The following is a 23953-nucleotide window of genomic DNA, read 5'->3' as shown; positions in this document are numbered from 1 at the left end:
TGTGATTCATACTTATAAAATAATAATGCCCTTGCACTTACCTTATGAATTTTTGGATGTAGTAGGACTAAATCCTCTGTTTGTAATTATCTGAAATCTCAGGGGAAAGGGTCTCCTTAAAAACATCTCATGTTTATAAGTTGGATAATATTTGAGGCATTCGAACATAGATAACCAAGTTTCAAAGTCAACACTAGGCTATTCATGTCAAGAATGACGTTTAAGGCATGCTCATTTCTTGTATGTCTGGTTGACCAACCTGCAATACGATCGCTGGTCCAAGTGACTGGACCTTGCGTGAACTATTGCAGTGCTAGATAAAGCTTGAATACTCCAGCAGTTACGTGGTCTCAAAATACAAGTCGAATGGTCCTTGTTGTAAGACACCCATCAGGAAGATATCTGGAGCAGTGTTTTATGTTGATTGCTTCCAACCGCCTAAAATAAGGAAGTGCACGGGATGTCAAACTATTTAGGATGTTGGTCATATTGCAACGTGATCGATGGATTTCGATCAGCATTAAACACTGAGGCATGACGTCTTAGGTATAATACACTGTAAAAGTACTTTGCTACATAAATAACCTTTGACAACTCAATGTACGGGTAGACCAGCTGCTTATCAGTAATAGTGGATTTCTAATTTACACAGTAAACAAAATATCCCATTAAACGGACTTCATACATTTAGGGCAGGACAGAAACTAGCCAATTCTAGTTACATGTATAATTTGGTGTCTTCAGAAAAATGTTGCCTAATACAACTTCCTAGAACGGCTTTGACAAAATAAATTTCAAATATCAAGTAGACTATCAATACAGGATTTTGGAGATTGTTGTTTAAATTGATATCATAAATAGACCGATCTTAGACCACCATTCAAGATGAATTTCCTGGAGTTCTAGTGAGAAGCCGTGGCTAGTGGAGCTCAACCGTGACTTTTGTGTAGCATTTACTCACTGAAGACAATGGTGGACGGTCGCGCAATATCGCAAATCGATCGAAGTTATACATCAACGCCATTGAATGCCGGCTCAGTGGTCTAGAGTCTAAGCGTTCGCGCGCGAGTCCGAAGGTCCTGGGTTCTGATCACGCGTGTGGGATCGTGGGTGCGCACTGCTGAGGAGCCCCATACTAGAACGAAACGGCCGTCCAGTGCTTCCAGGTTTTCAATGGTCTAACATTGATCTATTCATGATATGAATTTGACCTAATGTCAAGTAGACATTGAGTTTATACTTGAAGAAAACATCGGAAATCCTTGTGAATTTTGTGAAAATATTTGTTCACTTTACGGAAATGGTCATGAATTCAAAAGCGTACATACATAATCAGGAATATTATCGTACAAACGGTTCTAAATTAAATTATCTAAATTACCAACATAACGAAAAACTAAGCAGCTGAGTTCAATATATGTCTGAGAATACTTCAACTTTCTAACACCATGGATAGACCCAAATTATCGTGCTTTCAAACATCGTGTATTCATGAATATTTATTCTTAGTAAGTTCCCATAGACTTCTTACGAAGCTACTATAATATTATATATGCAATGCGACCCAAGCCAGCTGCCGTTTGCTAAAGATACCTTTTTTTTGTTTTACATTCAAATTAATAAAATCAACTAGGGAATTTTATTTTTATTATGAACAGATTACAGAAATAATCCAACTACAAGCAATAAGTGGTTTTCGATTGTGTTGTTCGGATTTGTCCAGTGACAGCAACTGCCATCAAAAATTCCTGAAAAAAAGGACAGAGAAGTGTGTATACTAATGCACTATACATAATATAATCATTAAGGGCAATTAGTCCCGTATCTACCATAAACAAGAAAGGTAGAGTACTGCGTTTTTACTATTATCTGAGGAATTCGAAAAGGATAGTAAAATTGTTCCTATGCGAAAATGTAGTGAATAGTTTAGTCACTTTAAAGTTTTTCAAAATTATTTACCGACTGGGATGACTGATTGTTGTCATGTGGATAATTTGGAAAATATGTGCACTTTCCTACACAGCTCAATCAGTAACGATATGCCCGACTGTGATTTTCTGTTTTCGTCAACCTTAGCTTACCTTCCAACTAAGTATTTTGAACTAGCTATGTAAGTTGCTGTGGACGACTTACTGAATTACGTTATCTACTCGAAAACATCTAATACGATTCAGATAAAGATATCAAATGAAGTACTAAATAGAAATCTATATAGAAAAATTTACTTTCTATTAGTCTGAAACAAACAAGAAATTGTAGACTTTAATGCAGTAATAGTCAGTGTTTGTGACAGGGGAGAAAAAATATTCCTATTTGAGGCCACAGAGTCACTAAGTAAATGCTATCAATCACATTAAAATCTTTATATTTGCAGTTTATCGCGAAAATCTCTGGGGTTAAGTGTTTAAAACGCATTAGGTAGGTTTTGGTTACCATTCAGCACTAATAAACTGTTACTGATTATTAAGTCAAAGTAATATTGGTTTGTATGTAACGGATTAAATTAATAATCTCATTACGTACGTTCAAAAAAGAACACTTAAATCTAATAGCTTACTGTCAACTAATTTATTACTGCTAGTCTAATGTTCATATAGTAAGTTATGTGGCATCCTCGTTACTACAGCCACACCTTGCTGTCTAGTGTCAGACAGCATGAAACCGAGAAAAGATGCGTCTATTTATCAATGTTCGATTTGTGGGGGTTATTGAGCATTTCCGAGAATTTTTAACCCACTTAGTGAGCAAGTGATGTATAAAAAAGCACGATTTTCACTCAAGACAATATTTCAAGCTCTAATTCTCACTTTATTTGATTTTCCTATCTGTCAGTTTAAGATGCGCTGCCGTAGCGTGTCCATAGAAAACATTTGTAGATAGCCATGGACTATTGAAATGGAATCTCTAGTGAAAATCATGCCTTTATATGCAGCATTCAAAAACTAAATGAACAGATAAATGCCAACCAAATTATACCAACCAATTCACGAAACTGATAATGTTGAGTCGAAATAAAGAACGATAGCTTTACAGTATACCAGTAGATATTTTCAATGATTGAGTAAAATCAATCCATTAAAGTAATGTGTATATTCGCAAAGCAATAATTAGATAAGAGTAACTTGCGGTTAATTTTGTATTATTGAACAGTTTGGAACATTTATAGGAATAGTCTAATAATATTCAATTTCAAACATATAAAAAACTATTTTGATGGAGTTTTGTTCTCTGAGCTGGATAGTTTGGTCATCGAGCTTTCATCGTTCTTCTGAACGATATCATCAGCACAAACTTCAGTGCTTAATTATCATGTAAAGTTGAAAACGCTAATTAATTGCGTTAAAGTTATGGATTCAGGATAATATTAACAATAAAAAAACTGAGAATGAACAACGAGAATCGAAACAGTAGTCTAGTAAACCTGTTTTGGAATACGACTTATCTGCCCTGGTATGGCCGAGAGCGGGGTGGGTTCGCCCCCCCCCGAAATACTCTCACACGGCCACACGTATACAGCCTCTGCCAGGGAAGTCCTATTCACTGCTTTCTCATGGCGGGGGTGTTGTTTACGAAAATGAGAGGACGAAAAGCGAATGTCCGGCGCTTTAACCGGATCCCAAACCAATGATACACATGGGCTCCAATATCCTGTAGGAACAAATGGCGTATGAGCCAATCGTTGGTCACCGTCTACCATGGGACTGCATCTCCTTACGATGCTTCACTGCCTTGTGGATCAGACCTTTAGGTCAAAGGCTCGGGGTGTGGCTCCCTAAGAAAACCACCTGCTTCGATCTGGGCACCCGGGCAGTATCTCAGGCCGCACACAAAAATGTTTGGCGCATATATATTTGGTGCCATCTTGTACCAATATTTGTGTCCAAATAAATAAAAATAGAAAAAATTGAGACAATTTAAAAATTACTCTGATTCTTCAAATTCATTAATATGTATATATACAAAGTGGTAATTGATATCAAAAAGGGTTTCGTGGATGTTATAGTAATTTCAATAGTTGAGATCATGAGTCAATTGAAGCTAAACCACCATCGAAAACCTGGAAGCACTGGATGGCCGTTTCATCCTATTGTGGGACTCCAGCCTGCGCATCCACGATCCCGCCTCGCGCGCGACCTTTCAACCACTGAGCCAACATCCGACGGTGTGAATTTCTGACTTCAGCTTATCCATGAAATTGAGCGACTTATCCACCATTGTCATCACTGAGTTACCATCTCACAACAAACCCGGTTGAGCTTCATTGGTCACGGCTCCTCACTAGAACTCCAAGAAATACCTCTTGAAGCAAGTCACTAGTGAGCATATGTTCATTAATATCAGAAAGGGAGTCCCACAGTAGGACGAAAAGGCCGTCCAGTGCTTCCAGGTTTTTTTATGGTTATCTAGCTTCAATTGACTCATGATCTCAAATATTAAAATGGTAATTCATAAAATAATGACACTGAAATTAACTAACCTTCAATAATTTACTAGACTGAACAGTACTCATTCCAGTTCCACGAATATCTGTGATAATATTATTTAATAAATATGATATTGCAGAATTACGACAAACAGAAGATGATTCCTTGTTATTTTGTTTACAATATGCATCAGTGGAATATAATAAATTAATTAATTCTAATGTACCAGCTAATGGTACTATAATTCTTTGTCGTTCATTTGTATAATCTTTAAGATAAGCTAAACTTCCTGTAGATCCCCCCAAAAAACAATTAAAATGAATGGAGAATGTTTACAATACATAAAATGTACAGTTTATAAAGATTATAAATTGAAAATGGTAAAAACAGCAGTTTCTTTATATGAACAACATGCTTGTGAAATTATCTTTGTACAAATGAATTTGTTAATTATAAGTACAGTATAAATAAACCATACATTGATCTAACATCATATGAAAACGTTTGAAGCAAGTACGACATTTTTTAAATCGGTTACGTTTTACTATACAGTAGGTTAATTAAGATTGACGTAGTGATGTCAGAGTCACAGTGTATATAAAGAAATAATAATCTGACTATCAACTGCATTATGAATCATGTCAGTTAGTGAAATATAACAAACTATTTTTCAACAAGTTGGAGAGTGCTCAGCTACTTTTGTGGATATAAACCAAAGGTAAAGAGTGTAAAGAAACATGAGGTGAAGTAACGTTTAATTGTAATGTGTGTCAGAGAAATAAATCAAAATTAGATATTATTCTTTTTTACAGTGTATATATCCTTATATCTTTCAATGCATATTTAGGCGTTTAAAAATAATTGATCACTTTACTGCCATATAATATCGTGGATTGTTTATAGAATAGTTAAATAGATTCATTTGAATTCAAACGCACGAATACTGTAATATTCTAGCGGAGATTAAAATTTTGGGTAACTACTGAGAACTATTTATAAACTAATATTACACATATATTCTAATTGTATAACTATTGAGTAACTAGGTTATGCTTATTTAAGTTTTCTCTTATTATAAGCTTCATTTTGACCTATAGACCATTATTATCCGATTTATTATTCTTAAGTTATACTCAGTTTATTAAACGGAGTCTCTCAGATTGACAGCCACTTTTTAGCCTGATCCCGTATAATTTTTATTTTGTATTTTATGGTATAATGTGGACTGGTTCGCTTGTTAAATAAACCCAGTATGTTTGGAATATACGATTCGTATAGTGGAAGCTGATATTGGTGTTCTGGACTCAATAGGCAGGAAAAAGGGACCACATAAAGACACCGGGCTGTTCATATCGGTCAATACGTCATTGGTTCGGCAGAGTGCTAATATTGTATAAGTCGTATTCTGACTGGCCAATAAGTCAAGTTATAATTAACTGGCTAAAAGTCACAACAAATACTTTATTGTTATGTAAGTGAAGTTCAATGGTGTTTGATTGAGGTTTCAGGCAAGTGCATAAATAGACATGACTTGTAATGTATATAATTCACACTTTACCCATAGCTGCTCTATGTTTTTAGGAAACAGGAAGTAGTTACTTGGTTAGGGTTATAGTGCTAAGCGAATACGATAAACTTGATGAAATAGGATGAATTCCTAACTAAGTCAATCGAACACCACAAAATTTGTACCTTTCCAGTTAATCAGTTTGACGTAAACGTGTCAATACGAAATCAGTACAAATGTGAAATAGATGATTTTGTTTTGTGCATCAAATAAAAGAAAAAGTATTAGGGATAATAGTTGTGCAAATTGTTTCTTACCAATATTAGCTCCATGCAAAACAGCTTCTTCTAAATGCCTAACCAATGAAACAACATCACCGAAACCAAGGTTAACACCTTGACCAGCAAGTGGTAGTATTCGATGAGCAGAATCACTATATTAATGGTATGTTTTTAAGAAAAAAAACATTTAAAAGAGGTGCAACTAACAATTAACAAATAAATTCAAAAATATCTTGAAATATTTTTGATAATTAGTATTTCAATCTAAAAAAGTTTTCAAATAGTGCACACGATAGACTATAGTTTTATTTGGAATAATCTCAACAAAATATCTTATAACAGCCAACCAAAGTTAAAGGTTTAATAAAACTCATTCAGTATAACCTAGTAAACGGTTAAACTGCCCGTTACTAGGGTTTGAACTACTGAACTGTAATTATATGAATATGTAAATTAAAAGGAGAGCGAGGTAGGGGAGTAATCAAACAGGTTATTCGATAATTGATATTCCAGTTTGAAAAATTATCTTGCCTCTGATTTAATGTGATAATCACTTTGATTTTAGATGACTTCACAACCCCCTTCCTCACATAAACTTGCAAATCTAACAAAAATAGGAAGGATAGGTGGCAGTTTCGAGAAACAATTACTATAAGGTGATGAAGGCGAAAAAGCAAGAGAAATAGGATTATGCGGATGGTTGAAATAGACTCAAAGTTTTTTTTAATTATTTGCAATTTTTTATAATTTTTTGTTGTAACGGGTGACTGCAGATTATGATAAGCAGCGTTTATATCGATCGATTACAGTGACAGCGTAAAAACACGTAATGGACGGCCCAGAGTTTTGATTGGTCCCACTTCCCCGTCTAGCCCAGCCAGTTGAGTCCAGAACACAAGTCACAGCCTCTGAGTTATGAATCATTGTATTCCAGACATACTCTATTTATATACTAACCAAACAAACCACATCGTACCATAAAATAGAAAACAACATTTACACAATATTTAACAAGTGAAACAAACATCGACCAATAGGAAATGTCCATTTAACGTTCAAGGACACCATTCGACTTAACACGATAATTATTGGCATATTCCTCTGCATACCTAACATTTTTATATTCAATGTATACAAATATTATAATGAGTGAAGAATTTCGTTTAAGCTGACTTCCTTTACTCCTGTTCACTTTTTGTGTCTTATTGATAAACGATCGCTAAGTATACGTATTCGTACACACACTTCGTCTTGACTTTGTTGGCTGATGTTTTCTAATTGTTTACTAACAATCCTGTTGAATACGCTTTAGCTAACACCATACAGCATATTCTCTGTCGATTACACACAAACACTTTGGATCTATATCTGACTTTCCTTGGAATTATTTGCCCTATAGCGTTATGATTGTATATATATATATATTTGTTTCTGTGTTATATAAACTTACTCTCTTGATACGCTTATGGAGTAATAATTAAGTTAAGGTATTTTCATATTTTTATTGGTCCGCCACAGGGTATATCAAAATTAACCGTTTACGAATATCTATCTACTGTCTAATATATATGCTTTCCAATAAAAGAAGCGAGTGTTTTTTTATATATGAGTACCTTAATAACCATCTGATTAATTAGTGAATCAAGGTAATTTAGCCAATTAATTGTAAGTAATAATAATGATAATAATAACTTGTTTAGCTGAGAAACTTTAAGAAACAACACACAGGGATATTGTCGACAGATATCGTCTATGAGTCATTTCAAAAAGTACACTTTATGAGATTACAATATAAAGCAGATATTTAAGGTGAAACATTGACCTAATAGACTAATCATTCAATATGCATCACACATTACCCCTAGCATAAATGACGAATTTCTTCAACCGTTTTTAAGGGCAAAAAAAATTTAAAAATCTATTAAAATTAGTGTTTTCAGAATAACTATTTGATGTAACGTTATATAGGTAAAGGGTAACTCAAATTCATCTTGAAAGTAGAAAAACATATTGAAGTGGATTCCAACTTTGCTTTTGTTATAACACACAACAAGTAAACCTCCTTTTTAACTTCAAAACATTCTCATGAAACGTTGTGAACACGATCATGAAATGAGACTTGGAACTTGAGTAACCTAAATATATGTAGCATTTCAAAACTACAATAGCTTAACTAATCTTAATTTCCTGCAATATTCCGTTGTCATTGCACACGCACTGAAGATCATATAGTATAATTGTTCTTGCTACTCAGGATGTGTATACCATCTCATAGATGACTGACTCACTTAGAAACGAACATAATAGATAACAATTGATTGATAAGTAGCGTTAAAAACTACTCCATCAAACTAATAGTATTTTACAGTTTACTCTCCAAGACTGGAAGGCAGCGTGTTTTATTGCCGGTAGGGTCATAGGTGCTCACTGTTGAGAAATCCCATACTAAGGCGAAATGGCTATCCACTGCTTTTAGTTTTCCAGTGGTTATCTAACTAAGGTCAATGACTATGATGCAAGCAGTAAAATTCACTGATATTATTGTTTAAATAGGTATTTAAATGATTAACATACCCCACTAGTGCCACACGAGGAGCTGAATAAAATGTGGCATGTTGAAAACCTAGAGGGAAACAAGCCCTTTTCGTATTTGGTTGAATCGATAATACTGTTGGTGTTGAAAATGAGCTGGATTCACTTTCATTGTCTGTAGATTTTATTTGATTACCAAAGTAATCAACAACACTAGCAAAACATTGTCCCATCTTATTGAAAAGTGCACCAATTTGTGACGTCGATTCATTAGGTTTAGTCTAACAAATGAAGAAAAGAATACATATTTCTCGAGAGAAAAAAATATCGGGAAGAAGTGGGATATAATTCAGCAAAGATAAACAAATATGAGGGAATTATTGAATATTACAATAGTTAAAGACCGTAACATTAGCATAGTGGCTTTAATATATCAAATTGAATGAAATGTTCCGAAACACAGAGATTTTAATATCGGACCTTCAAAAAAAGTAAGGTTCCACAAATAATTAGTTGTTTGAAGAATTGTATGAGGTTTAATTAATTTTACGTGAGCTTATTACAAAGAAATTTCCCATTTACTCATTGAATAGTAAGTACATATAAAAGCATGAATCAAAGAATTTCAACACAACTTACCAAACAGTCATTCAACTCTTGAATAAAATCTAAATCTTTTAAATTCATAAGACGGTCAGCTTCATACGAAGTTGTACTCCAAACTAATGATGAATATTCTTTTGACAACTTTTAGATAAATGAGAGAGAAAAAAGTATAATTGGAGTATCTTGTTACTATTTCGTATAACTTCAAAACTAATCATACATTCATCTAACATTCAAAGAAATTTTAATAATTAGACTAAAAATTAATTCATAAAGACGATAATTATCTACAATTATTATCAATATTGTGAAAAGAAAAAAATATTTGTTCAATGATTTCATAACAATGAAGATAAATAGATCATACGCTAGAAAATTCATTAGAGAAATAAACAGACAGATAAATCTAAACGTACAACGTTACAATAAATACGTTTATGATAAATTATGGGTGTATACATATATATATATATATATATATATATATATATATATATATATATATATATATATATATATATATATATATATACGATCTCCCAAACGGGATTTGAACCCAGGACCTTCGGTCTTGCGCGAGAGATCATGGATGCGCACTTCTAAGGAGTTCCATATGTAGTGTCAGTTACTATGTTAAGCCCATATACTGTATTCTAACTTTCGGACATCCCATTCTATTCATTCTACTTGAGTCATACTTTGACTTTGTTATTTATTCGCTTATCAATCTAGACTGTTTTTATATGAGCGTATATGTGTGTGCCCTTCTTATCCCATTAATCACATGTCTGTAGCTTATTTTTGTCGGAATATAAATATTGAGTAACGCTTGACTAAAAATGAGTTGGCTTACCAGCCATCTCCACTGCGCATCATTTTTACTTGGCTTCACCGTGTACTTGCTTGCTGTACGCTTGCGGATTTTTATTAAACATTAACAATAACTTATCTCTACAACTGGTGTTCAGGCTTCTGAATAATCTCGAGTAAATCTGTAATTCTACTAGGAGATTAAGCCTACCTTAAATACTCAGTTTACGGGATATTATTTATTGGAGTCAGATATTGAAGCCAGACATACCATGACGAAATGGTCGTCCAGGTTTTCAATGGTGATCTAACTTAGATTGATTGGTAAATTCAACTATTTTAATTCAGTTGATTTGTTAAATAATAAATACTATGTTAACACTTCAAAGTTGTTTAAAGTAATTGAGAAAGTAGATGAGATCTGATTTCTGACATTTTGCAATAATATGACTGTTATCGAAAATTCCATAAACTGATTGTATCAACTCATTAAAATCTATTCAGCAGTTTTGCAATGATTTAGTTATTATGACATTTATTATTTATTTAAAATTTAATTAAATAATATAATCCAAGAGTAAAAATTAGTATAATTCGGAATGAGAAATCGATTTGTCACTTTTTCACATACACACACACAAATAAATAAAGTGACCACTTTTTAAACATGAAGGTTTCTTATAAAAGAAAACAAAACCATTAACCCTTGATGTGAAACAGATTAATTGATTTTGACAGAAAAAAAATTGACAACAGCGAAGACACTTTCATTGTACCTTAATAAACATATGCGTACTGTATATGTTCCACTTACAATATCATACATATTCTGAGTTTTTTTAATTTATCATTTTATTGCAAATCACTACTACTCTTACCACGTACTCATTTGCATTTCTAAAATACCTTTATTTGTCTTCGAGTATACACACAATTGTCATACATATTTTAAAATCTAATTTGTAATTATGAGAGTAAACATTCGAAAATTACTTAATTGATTAAATTCTTATAACATTTGAAGGTTACTCTGTTTTTTTTATATAGACTAGTCTATCGAACTGAAAGATATATATGATGATACTACTTCTAGTGCAAAATCTATTCAATATCGATATGGTTTATACATGAAGACTGTGTACTCTTAACAACCAAGACTAAACTGATAGACAAAAAAGACAGTGTCCCTTCTTTGATTATAGCTTATTTAGATAAACACTAGAACAGAATAGATCAACTATCCTTCCATACAGAAATAATAAGTTAACTGATTCATTCTAATATATAAACCGATTTGCATAGGTATATATATATATATATATATTTCATATCCAGAGTCGGTTATTTCATAGACTAGTATTGTGCCGTGGTGTGAATTATCTTGAAAAATTTCTAAACTACTTCTGTGTATACAAGAATGGTATACCGAAGGAGCCATAGTATACATATAATAAACATGGGTCCACTCTACATGAGACACACACTGAGGATACCTATGACTGAGTGTGATTTTCAGAAACTAGGTCCTAAAGCCATTAGGATCAAAAAATGGAATACTGTGCGATACTGCCAACGACCAGCAAGCATCATGACAAGTTTTTTCCGAGCTACCTACTAAAACATCGAATGGTCACCGCACCTTAACTGAAAATTTAGTGATATAATAATTGAATGTTAATTGTCCTTCAATCAGTTACGATGTTTATAAACATAACTACATTTGTAAAATTCTCTTGACTTGATAATATTACAGTTATCCATAAGCAATCTAAAGACTGGGATTATTTTTTTTCAGCACAAGTTACCACATTTCCCTTCAGGACAGCACAGGTGGTGACATTAACAACATAACAAGTAAATAAGGTGAGATAATAATGATAATAACTGTAAAGTTAATAATGATGTGTACACTAAACATAACGATAGGTATAGTTTATTAAAAGCAGTTTGAAACATAAAGCTATACAATCATGAAGCAAAATAAAACTCAGTGAGAATAACCACTTACTGGGAGTAATGCAACTGGGCCTGTTGGTAGAAACCTTTGCCAAGCGATAGATTCATTATTAGCCTGATGATATGAATATAAAAAAAACGATTAAAAATTTATCAATTAATTAGTCATAAACATAACTCAAATAGACGTATGAGATAAAAAAAAAACATAAAACATGAAGATCGTTATTGAGATTCGGTTAGGACGCCCAGGCAGTTATCCAGCCCTTATATTTGGTGCCCCCTTGTACTAATATTTATATGTCTCAATAAATAAATCTTAGGATAACAATAATATTCATTTCATGTAATTGACTTTAGGGACACAGATGTGAAGAGGCGCCAACTGGATAAAGTCCATTTAATTAGTTTGAACCCATAACATGAAAATCTAGTACCAAAATTATGCAGTCAAACATTTAGTTTTACGCAGAAAACGATATTAGAACCATTGAAGTCTACATAATGCGTTTATTACTTGCCCAGAAATAACCATTAATTTAAAGTAAGTAATATAACTTTACCAAAACAAACATCTAACTTTGAATATTGGTAATAAAGACAATTGATAACCTATCAATACATATAGCGAAGTAAATACAACGAAAGCTTTTTCACTCATCGTAAATTTAACGCAGTCAACAATGAGAAAGTTTACTTAGAAGGTTGGAGAGAATTATTGTTGATTTTCTGATCATAGTACTCCATAGATTAAAAATCTGTAAGTTATATAATGGAATTCAACCGAACGAATATATGACTAGCCGAACACTTCTTAAGTAACAGGCATCTTTAAGCGCGGTTAAATGCAATCTCGAAAAAAAAACATTTCATCATAATGATTTACCATATTATCAAACTATATCAATCGTACAACCATGGCATAAACATTACGGTTACAGACACATTCTGATGACAGAATGTGATGAAAAAAAGAACAGAAAAAAGAGCCATAAGATAAAATGACTTCCTATTTATTAAGTTAATATGTCAAATTTATTTAATTTGAAGGAATCTGTAATTGAATATTTCCTTACTCTGTATAGTTGGCCTTACTGCATAACTACTAAACAAATAATAAACTTTATTAGTTTGCGTTTTCAATTTAAATGTAACCAGACCAATAATCATGTTGGTAGGCTACAAAGTAGAAACACCAGATGACAAAAAGGTACTAAATATGGAGGTGGTTGGGAGGAAACTAAGGATTTAGGTTTTGTAATAGTTGGCACTTGTCAGCAGGCGATTACTGTGATCTTGAGGAAACGGATGCTCTCTGTCGGATTTGAGCATGTGTCACTCAATCTGGAAATTTAATTCTAAGCCATACGGGCCGCGACTGCGTGAAATAGATTCGAATCTCACAAGGAGAATGAGTCTCTTCAAGATTAAAGGTGCCGCGTTGGCAACAAGTACCGACCGGCACAGAACCAAGGTTGGTGGTAACTTGACAACCACCCTACACATCAGCACAGTGCATGCGATGTCGAGTCACTTAGACTAGTGACGACATTGTAACTTGGTTGACAGGATTCGATCAGCATTGAGAAACTGGACAAACATGGCACTGATCAATACTACTCAGTGGTCAGTCAATTATAGGTAGTAAATACATGGAAACTAATAAAGATAGGATATTACTGATTGAATATAAAAACTTGGGGATTAAGGAAATTTATTAAATGCGGAACCAATGAACTTATAACATCGCTTCATCATTAGACAAAATTATGAATTAATTATCAATGATGAATTATTAGATTTAAGGTAGAATTTCTGGTTCCTTCACCCTTAAAGAACAAGTTATGATGAACCATTAGAAGATTTAAAAATCAAAGAAATATATAAATCTACTTGAATATAATGGGCATCAACACCAAGGCTTACTCAATGTAACGATTGGATCTAATATATATATGTCAATATCAAATACGACAGTAGTGTACACCATGGTCAGTCCTCTGTGTGGACGTCTCCCGGTGAACTTAAAAAAGCTCTGAAAGCGCCAAAGGCATTCCATCCTGTCATCGTTTGGAAGTTTAATACACGATGCCGACTTGTATCTTCCCGATTGGACAAATGCTAAAAACTACTGTCTGTGCATCAGATGACTGTAATGATAATTTCGTTTTTATTAAAACTATGAATACCCGAGTGTTTTGTATCATATTTGATACTGGTTTGAATAAGATTCCTTTCCACTCGTCTTCTGCCTTTTAACTTGAGACTTGGAGGGTTTGAGTGCTCAAGTTGCACGCGGTATAGAAAAAATCCAAGTTCTAGATATAACATCTAATATAAAAACAAACAAATTTCTGTGACATAACTGATTTCACGGTTTAATTCAATTTAAAATGGATTGGATTATCCCACTGTTGGTATTTGGTATCTCATACTCGTTGCATAGGTGAGTGGCTATCTGGATTCAGTAGCTAAGTGGATGGTGTTTGGAGCAAAGATTACTGGATTTGAGTCTAGGAATGAAAATCAACTCTGGGATGCAGGTGAATTCAGCTAACTAGTCCGAAATGGGACGAAATGAGCATTCTGGATTCCACTGCTAGCCACATTCCATCTATTCTATATTGATTTCGCAACCATTTATTTATATATTTTTATTACCACATCATGTTAGAAATATTAAATACACTAAACCTCAATGTACAACTTCCCGGTTCAGTTGTATAAATGCATTTTATCCGTTTCACTAATCACAAAAATTTACCTGTTCCAATTTTAAAGTTGCTACAATAGCTTTTTGATTATGATTCCAACCAATTGTATGAATATTAGCTGTTCTACGGACAAGTGAATTGAACCCATCAGCACCAATCTACAATCGAAAACAAATAAAACCAAATATTATTTATAAATTAATCAAAACAAAACAATGCATAAAATGTAGTGTAAAAGTAAATTGCAAACGTCACTCAACTGTTTTAGTAAAAGCAACAATTTATCTATAATTAATAAATTCACTATTTGAAACATCAAATAATTGTTTCTTTTGATTGTTGTTACATTTACCATAAAACAACAATTATTTCCAAGCAATTACAATTTATAAAACAGATTACTTCAAGTAACAAAGCTGTAATAAAGATTGTTTGATATTTTAAAATTCTGTGAGTCAATGAAAAAGGGAAACGTATAAGAGTATTGACAAAGTTTATTTAAATACATAAGACATTTGGACTACAATGTATACATAAAGTTTAGGAAAGAGTATGTTAAAACAAATTAATAGTGGCCGTTAGAACTTTGTTTAATTTAAGAGGTACTAGCAGATTAGAATAATTTAAGCGCATAAACCGAAATTGACAGTAAATTCTAGCACAGTATCGTGTTTGTAGATAAAATAAATGAAGATACAAACTATGAGGTAGGGAAAGGTAAACTTGAGAATATACTATGTATATTTCGCATGCTGTGACTAAAGCATTCAAATTGATCTACCAGGATACCCTGTCGTTTTTTAAAAATAAACTAGAAAAAGTTCTTAAAAACTAGATGAGAAATTTAATGTGGTAAATATATAATCCTGTAAACAGGACAATACAATATTTACATGCATACACACAGAAAAAGTATATCATATTAGAAGATATGACCACAATATAAATTGATTTCAAAGTACTGGATAAAAGAACATCATTGTCATACTGAACTTCATGATAACAATATAGATTTCAACGATGTAAAGTGACATGAATAGAATATTAGAAGTTAAGTGAAAACATATGAAACTCTGAAACCGCCTACAAATCAATACTATAAATAACCATGAAAATTATTGACAAACGGTAGAACTAGTCGGATGATAAAATAAAATTTGTAAAGTGGACTTCAAAAATAGAACTTTTTATTTTAAATTCAGGTTCCTATAATAACGGAATGAAATTCAAATTACGAACCAAGGTTATGATTTATATTTTAGAAAGAGTTGTGTTTATGAACAATGAATCTTCTATTTGGCAGATTAGTGCTCATAACAAAATGTTGAACTCATTAGAAATCAAACATATAATTTGCAAGTGTTCAAGTTTGTATGGGCAATTACGCTAGGGGCGGCCAGACCAAAACATGGCACAAGTCCATGAAGTCACAGACAAGTGGACTGAGTCATGTTGGTAGGTGTAGACTACCTGGTTGGGGACCGCGAGATGATAGCAACCGATGGTTAGAGACCCTGAATGACATGACTCAAAATCGTTTGCAATGGCGCAGGTGCATACACTCTTTGTGTTCTCCCAAATTTTGACCTCCTTATTCCTCCTTGTCTCTTTTTTTTCTCTTCCCAAATTTATTTCACTGTATTATACTTTTTAAATAACATCTCCAAACATTAATTTTCCCGATTACTACTTATACTCTTATTACCTCTACCACTACGGGATTTGAATCGACCACTACATCTGTGTGCTAATGTGGTGTGGCAACTCGAACTGATGTACGTACGTACGAAGTTCTACGTTGTTACTGACTGACTGACTGATGGGCAATTACGTAACCATTTCCTGAACCATTCTACCGAAGGGATTTGATATTAAATTGAAGAAGTATGAACACTTTTAAATGTGAATTTCTTGTGTCAATAAAAGTTGCATTTATTAAGGTCAACTACCAAAAACACTTAATATAAGAGTAAACATGAATTTATTTTACAATTATGTTTCAGAGATAATACCGATTTCTGGATTTGAACAAAACAATCTTCATCGACTGAGATGGTTGGGCCACATGTTGCGTATGCCTGAACACCGATTACTACGACGCGCAATGCTGACTAGTGTTAGAGGCGGTTGGAAGAAAGTTACGGAGCGCCAAACTAAAAACGTGGCATCCGTGTTTGAGGACACTAACTCCTAGTCTGTGCCATGTTGGTAGATGCAGACTACTTAGTTGGGGTCCGCGTGAATATCGTAACCAGTGGTTGGAGACTCTAGGTGATATTTCTCAGAATCGATCATAATAGCGTCGGTGTATACACTCTCTATCTTCCCTTAAACTATGAGATTAAAATCGCTGCATACCTTCCTTTCTACGAACTGATTCTTTCTTCCTGTGCTATGTCCTCATATGCAATCTTTCTTTTATATATTACCACCACTGAATTAACTACTTCTATGAATTCGGTGTTGATCTTGTTGTGCTAGTGAGGTATGGCAACTTGGACCGATGCACATATGTGCCTGGTCCTACGTTGTAGCTGACTGACTGATTTAATTAAATAAATGATTACTTTTAGGATTCACTGATATCTATTTTAGACATGCATAATACAATAATGTTGATACCAGGTACGAATCCACATTGGTTAGAAGTGACGCATCAACTTATGCATAAGTCGAGTATTATTTTCTTGTTTAATAATATTATTCAAAAAAACCTTCAGATTTTACTTGAGTAGTCATTCAAGTATATAGTTATATTTTGAGCAGATTATAGGAGCCTCCGTTGGCTGGTCAACAAGTTGTCTTTTGGATGTCATATGGCTATTTGGCGTTCCTTACACTACACCGAACATCTGGATGGAGAGACTTCTAAAAAATATTCAAATTACTATCATACTGAACATCAGTCCGCTGTAGCAAATTATATCTGGTAGACTTGGTCATTAAAAGCAGATGTATTTATTATACGAATTTGGTAACAAGTTTTTAAAGTACTCGCACGGAGTGAAACCAATAAGTGACCGACACCAAGGTTAGGTTCAGATAATCTAGGGAATGAAAATAAGTTGTGAATCCGCACCTACTGAAGTACCTTGGTAACGAGATACAAGTACCAAATCACCATCTGAACTAACAATCAATACTAGTTAATACAGAATCACGCTGGAAAAGATTTTGAAGTATTCTTGTTGTTTATCTTCGAATGGTTAGATTTTTATAGTTAATAGGCACATTAGGAATATTTATTCTTGTTCCATAAGTATAATTAGGAATTAAAAGAGATTTATTTAGAGTACTAAATTTGATATTAATTTCATACACAAATAATACTGTTCCTCTAAAAAATCAATGAATAATCAACATACAAGTAGATCTGTTTCAACAGTTTCCCGTTTATCCTGTGTCCTTTGTTGAACGTCTACACGAACTAAATGTTCTGGATGATCTGAAGAAGGCAGCTGAATGTTTTCAGCTTGTGTTTCATATAGTATTGTCACATTTGAAGAATTATTATTAGATTCCAAATAATTACGAAGTGATTCAATAACTAAATCATTTTCTACTATATATGCCAAGGGATTGCGTTGAAACGTTAAGTAAAGGTTTGACTTTGTTTCCCATACCTAAACGTATGTACAAAATGAATACAGTAAAATAAGTATACGCTAATCAATCATCTAAAATGAGACAAACTTAATAATAAGAGCTGATAGATTATGTAAATTATGTGAATTTCGGTCGTTTATAATGGCAAACAATATAGCTCATGATAGAAATTGATGAAGTCACATAGATTTCGTATGTTAAGTCAAAACTGTTCAAATTAGTCTAGTAATATAAAGACATGATAAGAACAGAGTCTAATCATCTTTCTAAAAAACGGGGCTGATGAAATTTGGTCGTTTAGAAGATAAGGCCCAACAGTTTGAAATATTAAGTGTTTATTTCAAGTTTTTGTTTGGTAATTGGTGGTGCAGACGCAGGATGAGCACTGCTAACAGAAGACAACATCAAATAATAAGGCCACTGAATGTCCGCCTAATCCATGTAGATACGTAGGGTACCTAGTTAAGGTCTGTAAAATAACTCCGATAGATTGTAAGAGACTTTAGGGAGCATATCTCATATTTGGTATCACTAGAGTAGAGGGATTTCTCTTTGGATCTTCATGCAAAACTTGAATAAAGGAGTATCCTATAATTTGCATATCACTGATACTAGTAGCTCTTACAGATAGCATTCCTTATGTTTAGGTCTTTAGAGCTCTTAGAAGTCAGCCATGATTTACCTAACTTTACCGAATTATCATACTTTAATAAAACTTTTGTACATTTTTGTTAACTCATTTGCGAGATACATACTCGATTATTTAGCCTTGAGTCACACAATAATCGTTAGGACTAGTTGCCCGAACCCAAGCAGGTGGAGAGGCGTCTGAATCTACGTCTTGGTAGCTAACAGTCGAAAGCCCTAAGCACCAAGTCACACAATCACTTTTAATTGGACTGAAAGTATATGATCTCGAATCGATCAAATTCACATTACCTAGTAGATCCAGATGAGATGAACATTTAAATAACACTCATGAGTTTTATAGACCACTCTGTAGTAGACACATCGGATGACATTTAAATAGTCATCTGTTTCTTAATATTCAAATGAATTTTACCAAGGATGTTGGAGATGCTATAGGAGAAGAAAGCAATAGACAGAGGGAATCTATATTTATTGTGAGAAGTTATAAAGAATTTAAATAATACGTATACATGACCTTCGATCATCCATTTTTATCTTTCAGTGAGTTCCGCAATTTGAACTGTTTCCTCGTCTGGTCTGCCTAAGCCGTGCTTTAGCTGTACTGAAAATCTCCCCATCTGACGACTGTTTTAACGTCAAAGCCAAGTTCCGCTACATACAACTCACAAACAATTTTATGAGTAGAATCCACTACACTGTAACTGTATATACCACGTGTGAAAAAGAAGATTTTGCTAATTTATTTAAAGTGATCCTCATTTAGACTTTAACACTCGAATGCTAAGTAAATCCATGAACCTACTTTTTTAAGCTCACAGTGTTGACCAGACGTTGGGCTTCAAATTCGTCTTTTTTGTGTGAAAAAACTGTGTACGTGACTGGTGTGGAAGATTCTGAATTTAGAATTTGATTCTTGTCATCACCACGAATATTTAGGAAGGTATTATTACTTAGTCACGGAGAGAATGATTTGAAGTGTATATTTTATCGCTTATAAACCTCACTTAGTCTGATAAAATAAAACCGTTCAAGAGCCGAAACATATTATGGTAGAAAACTGTGATATTTCACATACTTTCATTTTATTTACAGGCTGAGAATGGAATGACTGAATAAATTCCCAAACATCAATATCTAAAAGGAGTACGATTACACGAATCCTGAAGCTTGTATAGAAAATGTACTTTTCAGCATGTTTACGGAAAGGTCGTTAAGAGCAACAACACGATTTTCATATTCTTCTTTACGTTGATACTTTTTTTTACCAGAACTTTCCAGCAATAAAATGCTTTTGTTACCGAGAAATTTGGAAGCCGCTATATTAAACAAATAAGATAAATAACGAAATGCCTTGATTTACCCGCAACGGCAGCCAAACCAAATCCAACCATCCCACCACCGACAATTATTACATCGTACTTCGGAAGCAGTTTCTTGACACTGTAACCACGGAAACTCGTAGTTAGGAATTTATGATAGTTGAGGAACGTCATTGGTTGAATAACTGGATAAGTAAAACATGAAAAAAAAAATTAGTTATGACAAAAGTCAGTGAACTGAGATAACAGGAAAACAACAAATCAGAAAAAAGTCAAAAATTCCCTCTTTCTTGAATAATTTTGGTTATTAGAAATAGAAATTGAGCAAATGGAGTGTGGTAAATTGATAGAGAAGAGTTCTGTATGAATGTTTTCATTACCTTTTAAATTCCCAAACTGCTATATGAATTAATAATAAGATCAGTGGACGAAAAATATTTTGGGAAGTTTACATCTGACTGATGATTAACAAGCGATCAATGTCAGAGAAAAATCAGTTTAGGCTGATTAATAACTTTTCCCGTCATAACTTAAATACTCGGGCTCTACGGTTAAATTCCATCATACTAATACTAACAGATAATGGCAAGTCATTTATTTAGTTCACATTCAATTTTCAGAACTTTGTTAGGATCTATAAATACCAACCAGAGAAAAGTAACGGTTATTGTACGAAATAAAAAGCCGATGAATGAAGAATGATTTTTTTAGTATTCATGACCGTAAAAAAGCAATTCAAGGATGTTCCCGTACCTAGACAAATTCGTTCTACCGTGATTTCAACAACAAAGTATAAAGTCAGTTAATAGAGCCATTGACTGTGTGTCTGACGCGCGTAGAGGGGTATAAGGCTTTGATGTCCTGTGGGTTCATTGGAGCTGGTCGATTCGAGAGTTCCTCAAAGTATTCTACCCATCTGTTCCTTTGTTCTGGAATCTCCGTGCTTGTTTTTCGTCCTTTGTCCTTGACCGGTCTCTGGCTAACTACACTTCCCTGCCATTTTCTTCGTTGTGTCATGTACTTGCTTCATATTTCCTTCTCTTGCAGCTTTTCCCGCTGCCATTGCACAGATTTCCGTTTGTCAACTCTAATACTATTCTTCACTTGCTTGTTTGCTTTTGTGTACTCAGCTTGTGTCTTGAATTTCTCTGCTTTTGTCTGACTGTTGTTAATCGCTGTCTCCTTGTTCTTCCTTTCTACAATCTTTCCCAGGATTTCGATGGAGGTCCATTTCTAATGGTGCTGCATCGTGACCCAGAGCCTCCTGACACGTTGAAGTTAGTGCTTCTCTGATCCCTTTCCAGTAATTCTTAACTCTAAAACCTAATTCTTAATTTACAACCCAGACTCCTAATCTTAAACCTCTTCAGTTTACTGTAAGAATTCATAAAAGAAATGTTTCGTTATTCCTCACAAAACTTATCCCTTGTAATTATATTTTTTTAAGATAGTAAATTAACTCATATCAATAAACTATTCCGATCAGCTGATATGTCACTCAAGGGCATATAAAATTCCTTAGGTCATTCATATGGTTTACTTCTATCAGCTTATTCTGGCTATGGTGATTTGAAAGGTGAGATTCCAAAACTATTAAGACTATAAGACCTACTTTGTTCATGCTTAGCTTTCATAAAACAATGAATGATCTAAATAATCTACCAGATAAGTGGGAATATAGTGAACTCAAAATTTAATCTATTTCGGGATAAGTTAAGTGAGAATACTGTGACACATAAAATGATGATACGAAGACTTTTTGCAATCAGATTTTAAGTTATGAGGCCTAAAAAACTCCATCACACAATTATGTAAAATTGACATGACTTTTAATTTGTTTTGCTTGATTTTCAAGTATTTTGATATAAGTGAGTGTTATTTGACTAAATACACCGTACGATAGACCAACCGCCAGCATTTAACAAAGACAGTGTTAAAAGCGTAAAAGGCGTGGCTATCTAGGGAACATGATTACTTTACACTCGCGGTCAAATAATTTAACCAGTTTCAATCTACCGTCGAACGTGAAGTATTGCTTTGTTGTCAGGTGTCTGATGATAATCTTAAATAAATAAATGACATAGTCAACAATCTCGAGTAAAAAACGAGTATGTCGAATCAAATATCCAAAATATGGGGCCAGATGTTGCCTGTTTTTCTGGACCCTACTTTGACTACTCGGAATTTTACATAACGTTCAGGGCTGTGTATGTGCTAGAAAGATAAGATAGATACACTATTCCATACTTCAAAGATTTTGGAACGGAAACAAAGCATACTTGATGGACGGACAATTTACATTAAAGTAATCACAAATAGTGCAGAAAATGTGTTTAACAAGAAACATAACGTAACAGCTTCGCGTAGTGTACTGTGATGAAATTTAAAGTATTGAACGTTTATGTTGTATGCACCATGAGTGATTAAGAATATTGAATTATTGATTAAGTTGTTGATTTGCTTATGAAGGGCGTTCGGATTCAAACTTCGTTTGTTCAAGTATAATTTCTGATCACGTGTCAGACTCTTATTATGACAAACCTGTACTGTTGGTTTATCGACGACTGGGTAAAGGGATACGTACGAGTAGAGGTTATCAAATTACTCTCGAAGTTGGGAACGCAAAACGTAAAACAAATCAACGATAAATACTGCCTATGAGAATCGAGTTTCATTAAATCAACGGGAATCATCCTTCATTATTTGTAATGAACAGTCATTCGATATTCACCCAACCTCCCGATTTGGTGAGTTCCAAAAGGCCAATGACAATAGGCAGTTTCCCCACAAGTGTGAAGAAATCCACAAAATTCTGCAGAAGTATTGGGGGTTTCCCAAAAACTTTCGGGAATTTCCCAAAATAGGGAGATATTTCCCCATTGGGAAACACCTACTTATTGAGAAGTCAAAGTACCATTAAATAGGATTAAACTTTATCGGAAAGAGTCTACATGTATGTGCAAACTTCCATGTGTTTGTGCAGAAAATTTCATACTGAAATAAACAAATATAATTGAATAAAGCCATTAATAAAATCAAAGATCTATAATTTGTCAATATTTAGGGCAACAACAACGCCTAGCGACGTATAAAAAGATTTCTATAAATTGAGTTACTTGGAAATATAATATTCTACATGTCTACAACTAGAATAATGTAGCTGAATACTGAAAATGATTTAACCTTCAAATATCGTTTCAATCCAAGCATCCCGCCGCTAAAGGTGTGAAAGGTTAAATGGGTCTGGTTTCAGTTTCAGTTTCAGTTTGGGAAGGACAGGAGGCTCGATGGCCTATGTTAGTCCTGGCAATGGTGGTCTCTCAGTTGATCCAACTTTCTTTTGAAAGAGTCGACGGATGGAGCCTCAACCACGTGCTGAGGTAGTGAATTCCACTCGTTGATGATTCGATGGGAAAGTCGATAGTCAGCTGGCAAGTAATTTGTTCTCGGCTTAAGAACTTTTTTGGAGTGTCCTCGTAAATTCTCTGTTTTGGAAGACAAGAAAAATGGGGGCATGTTAGGTGCAAATTTATCACTAAGCAATTTG

General features: G+C 33.7%; 1 protein-coding gene across 2 annotated transcripts; it reads right to left on the bottom strand.

Annotated features, from left to right (window-relative positions):
- Nucleotides 1–1626: 1626 nt before the first annotated feature.
- COQ6_1 (putative ubiquinone biosynthesis monooxygenase) lies at nucleotides 1627–23639 on the bottom strand (the record flags this gene model as incomplete). 2 transcript variants are annotated; one of them, XM_051211710.1, is made up of 12 exons in its annotated part: nucleotides 1627–1748; nucleotides 4478–4713; nucleotides 6249–6364; nucleotides 8787–9025; nucleotides 9384–9491; nucleotides 12169–12231; nucleotides 14881–14988; nucleotides 18196–18453; nucleotides 20163–20221; nucleotides 20272–20403; nucleotides 20448–20591; nucleotides 23523–23639. In XM_051211710.1, 11 exons carry the CDS (start codon nucleotides 20578–20580, stop codon nucleotides 1677–1679), a joined length of 1524 nt encoding a protein of 507 aa, XP_051071802.1. In that variant the 3' UTR covers nucleotides 1627–1676. The 2 variants fall into 2 exon arrangements, with proteins under 2 accessions (XP_051071802.1, XP_035589113.1); XM_035734155.2 differs by lacking the exon at nucleotides 23523–23639 and adding an exon at nucleotides 22019–22040.
- Nucleotides 23640–23953: the final 314 nt, after the last annotated feature.

Source organism: Schistosoma haematobium, chromosome ZW (genome assembly GCF_000699445.3).
Source record: "Schistosoma haematobium chromosome ZW, whole genome shotgun sequence".
Taxonomy (NCBI): Eukaryota; Metazoa; Platyhelminthes; class Trematoda; order Strigeidida; family Schistosomatidae; genus Schistosoma; species Schistosoma haematobium.
Note: the sequence above shows the minus strand (reverse complement) of the source record. Positions and strands in the feature narration are given on the sequence as shown.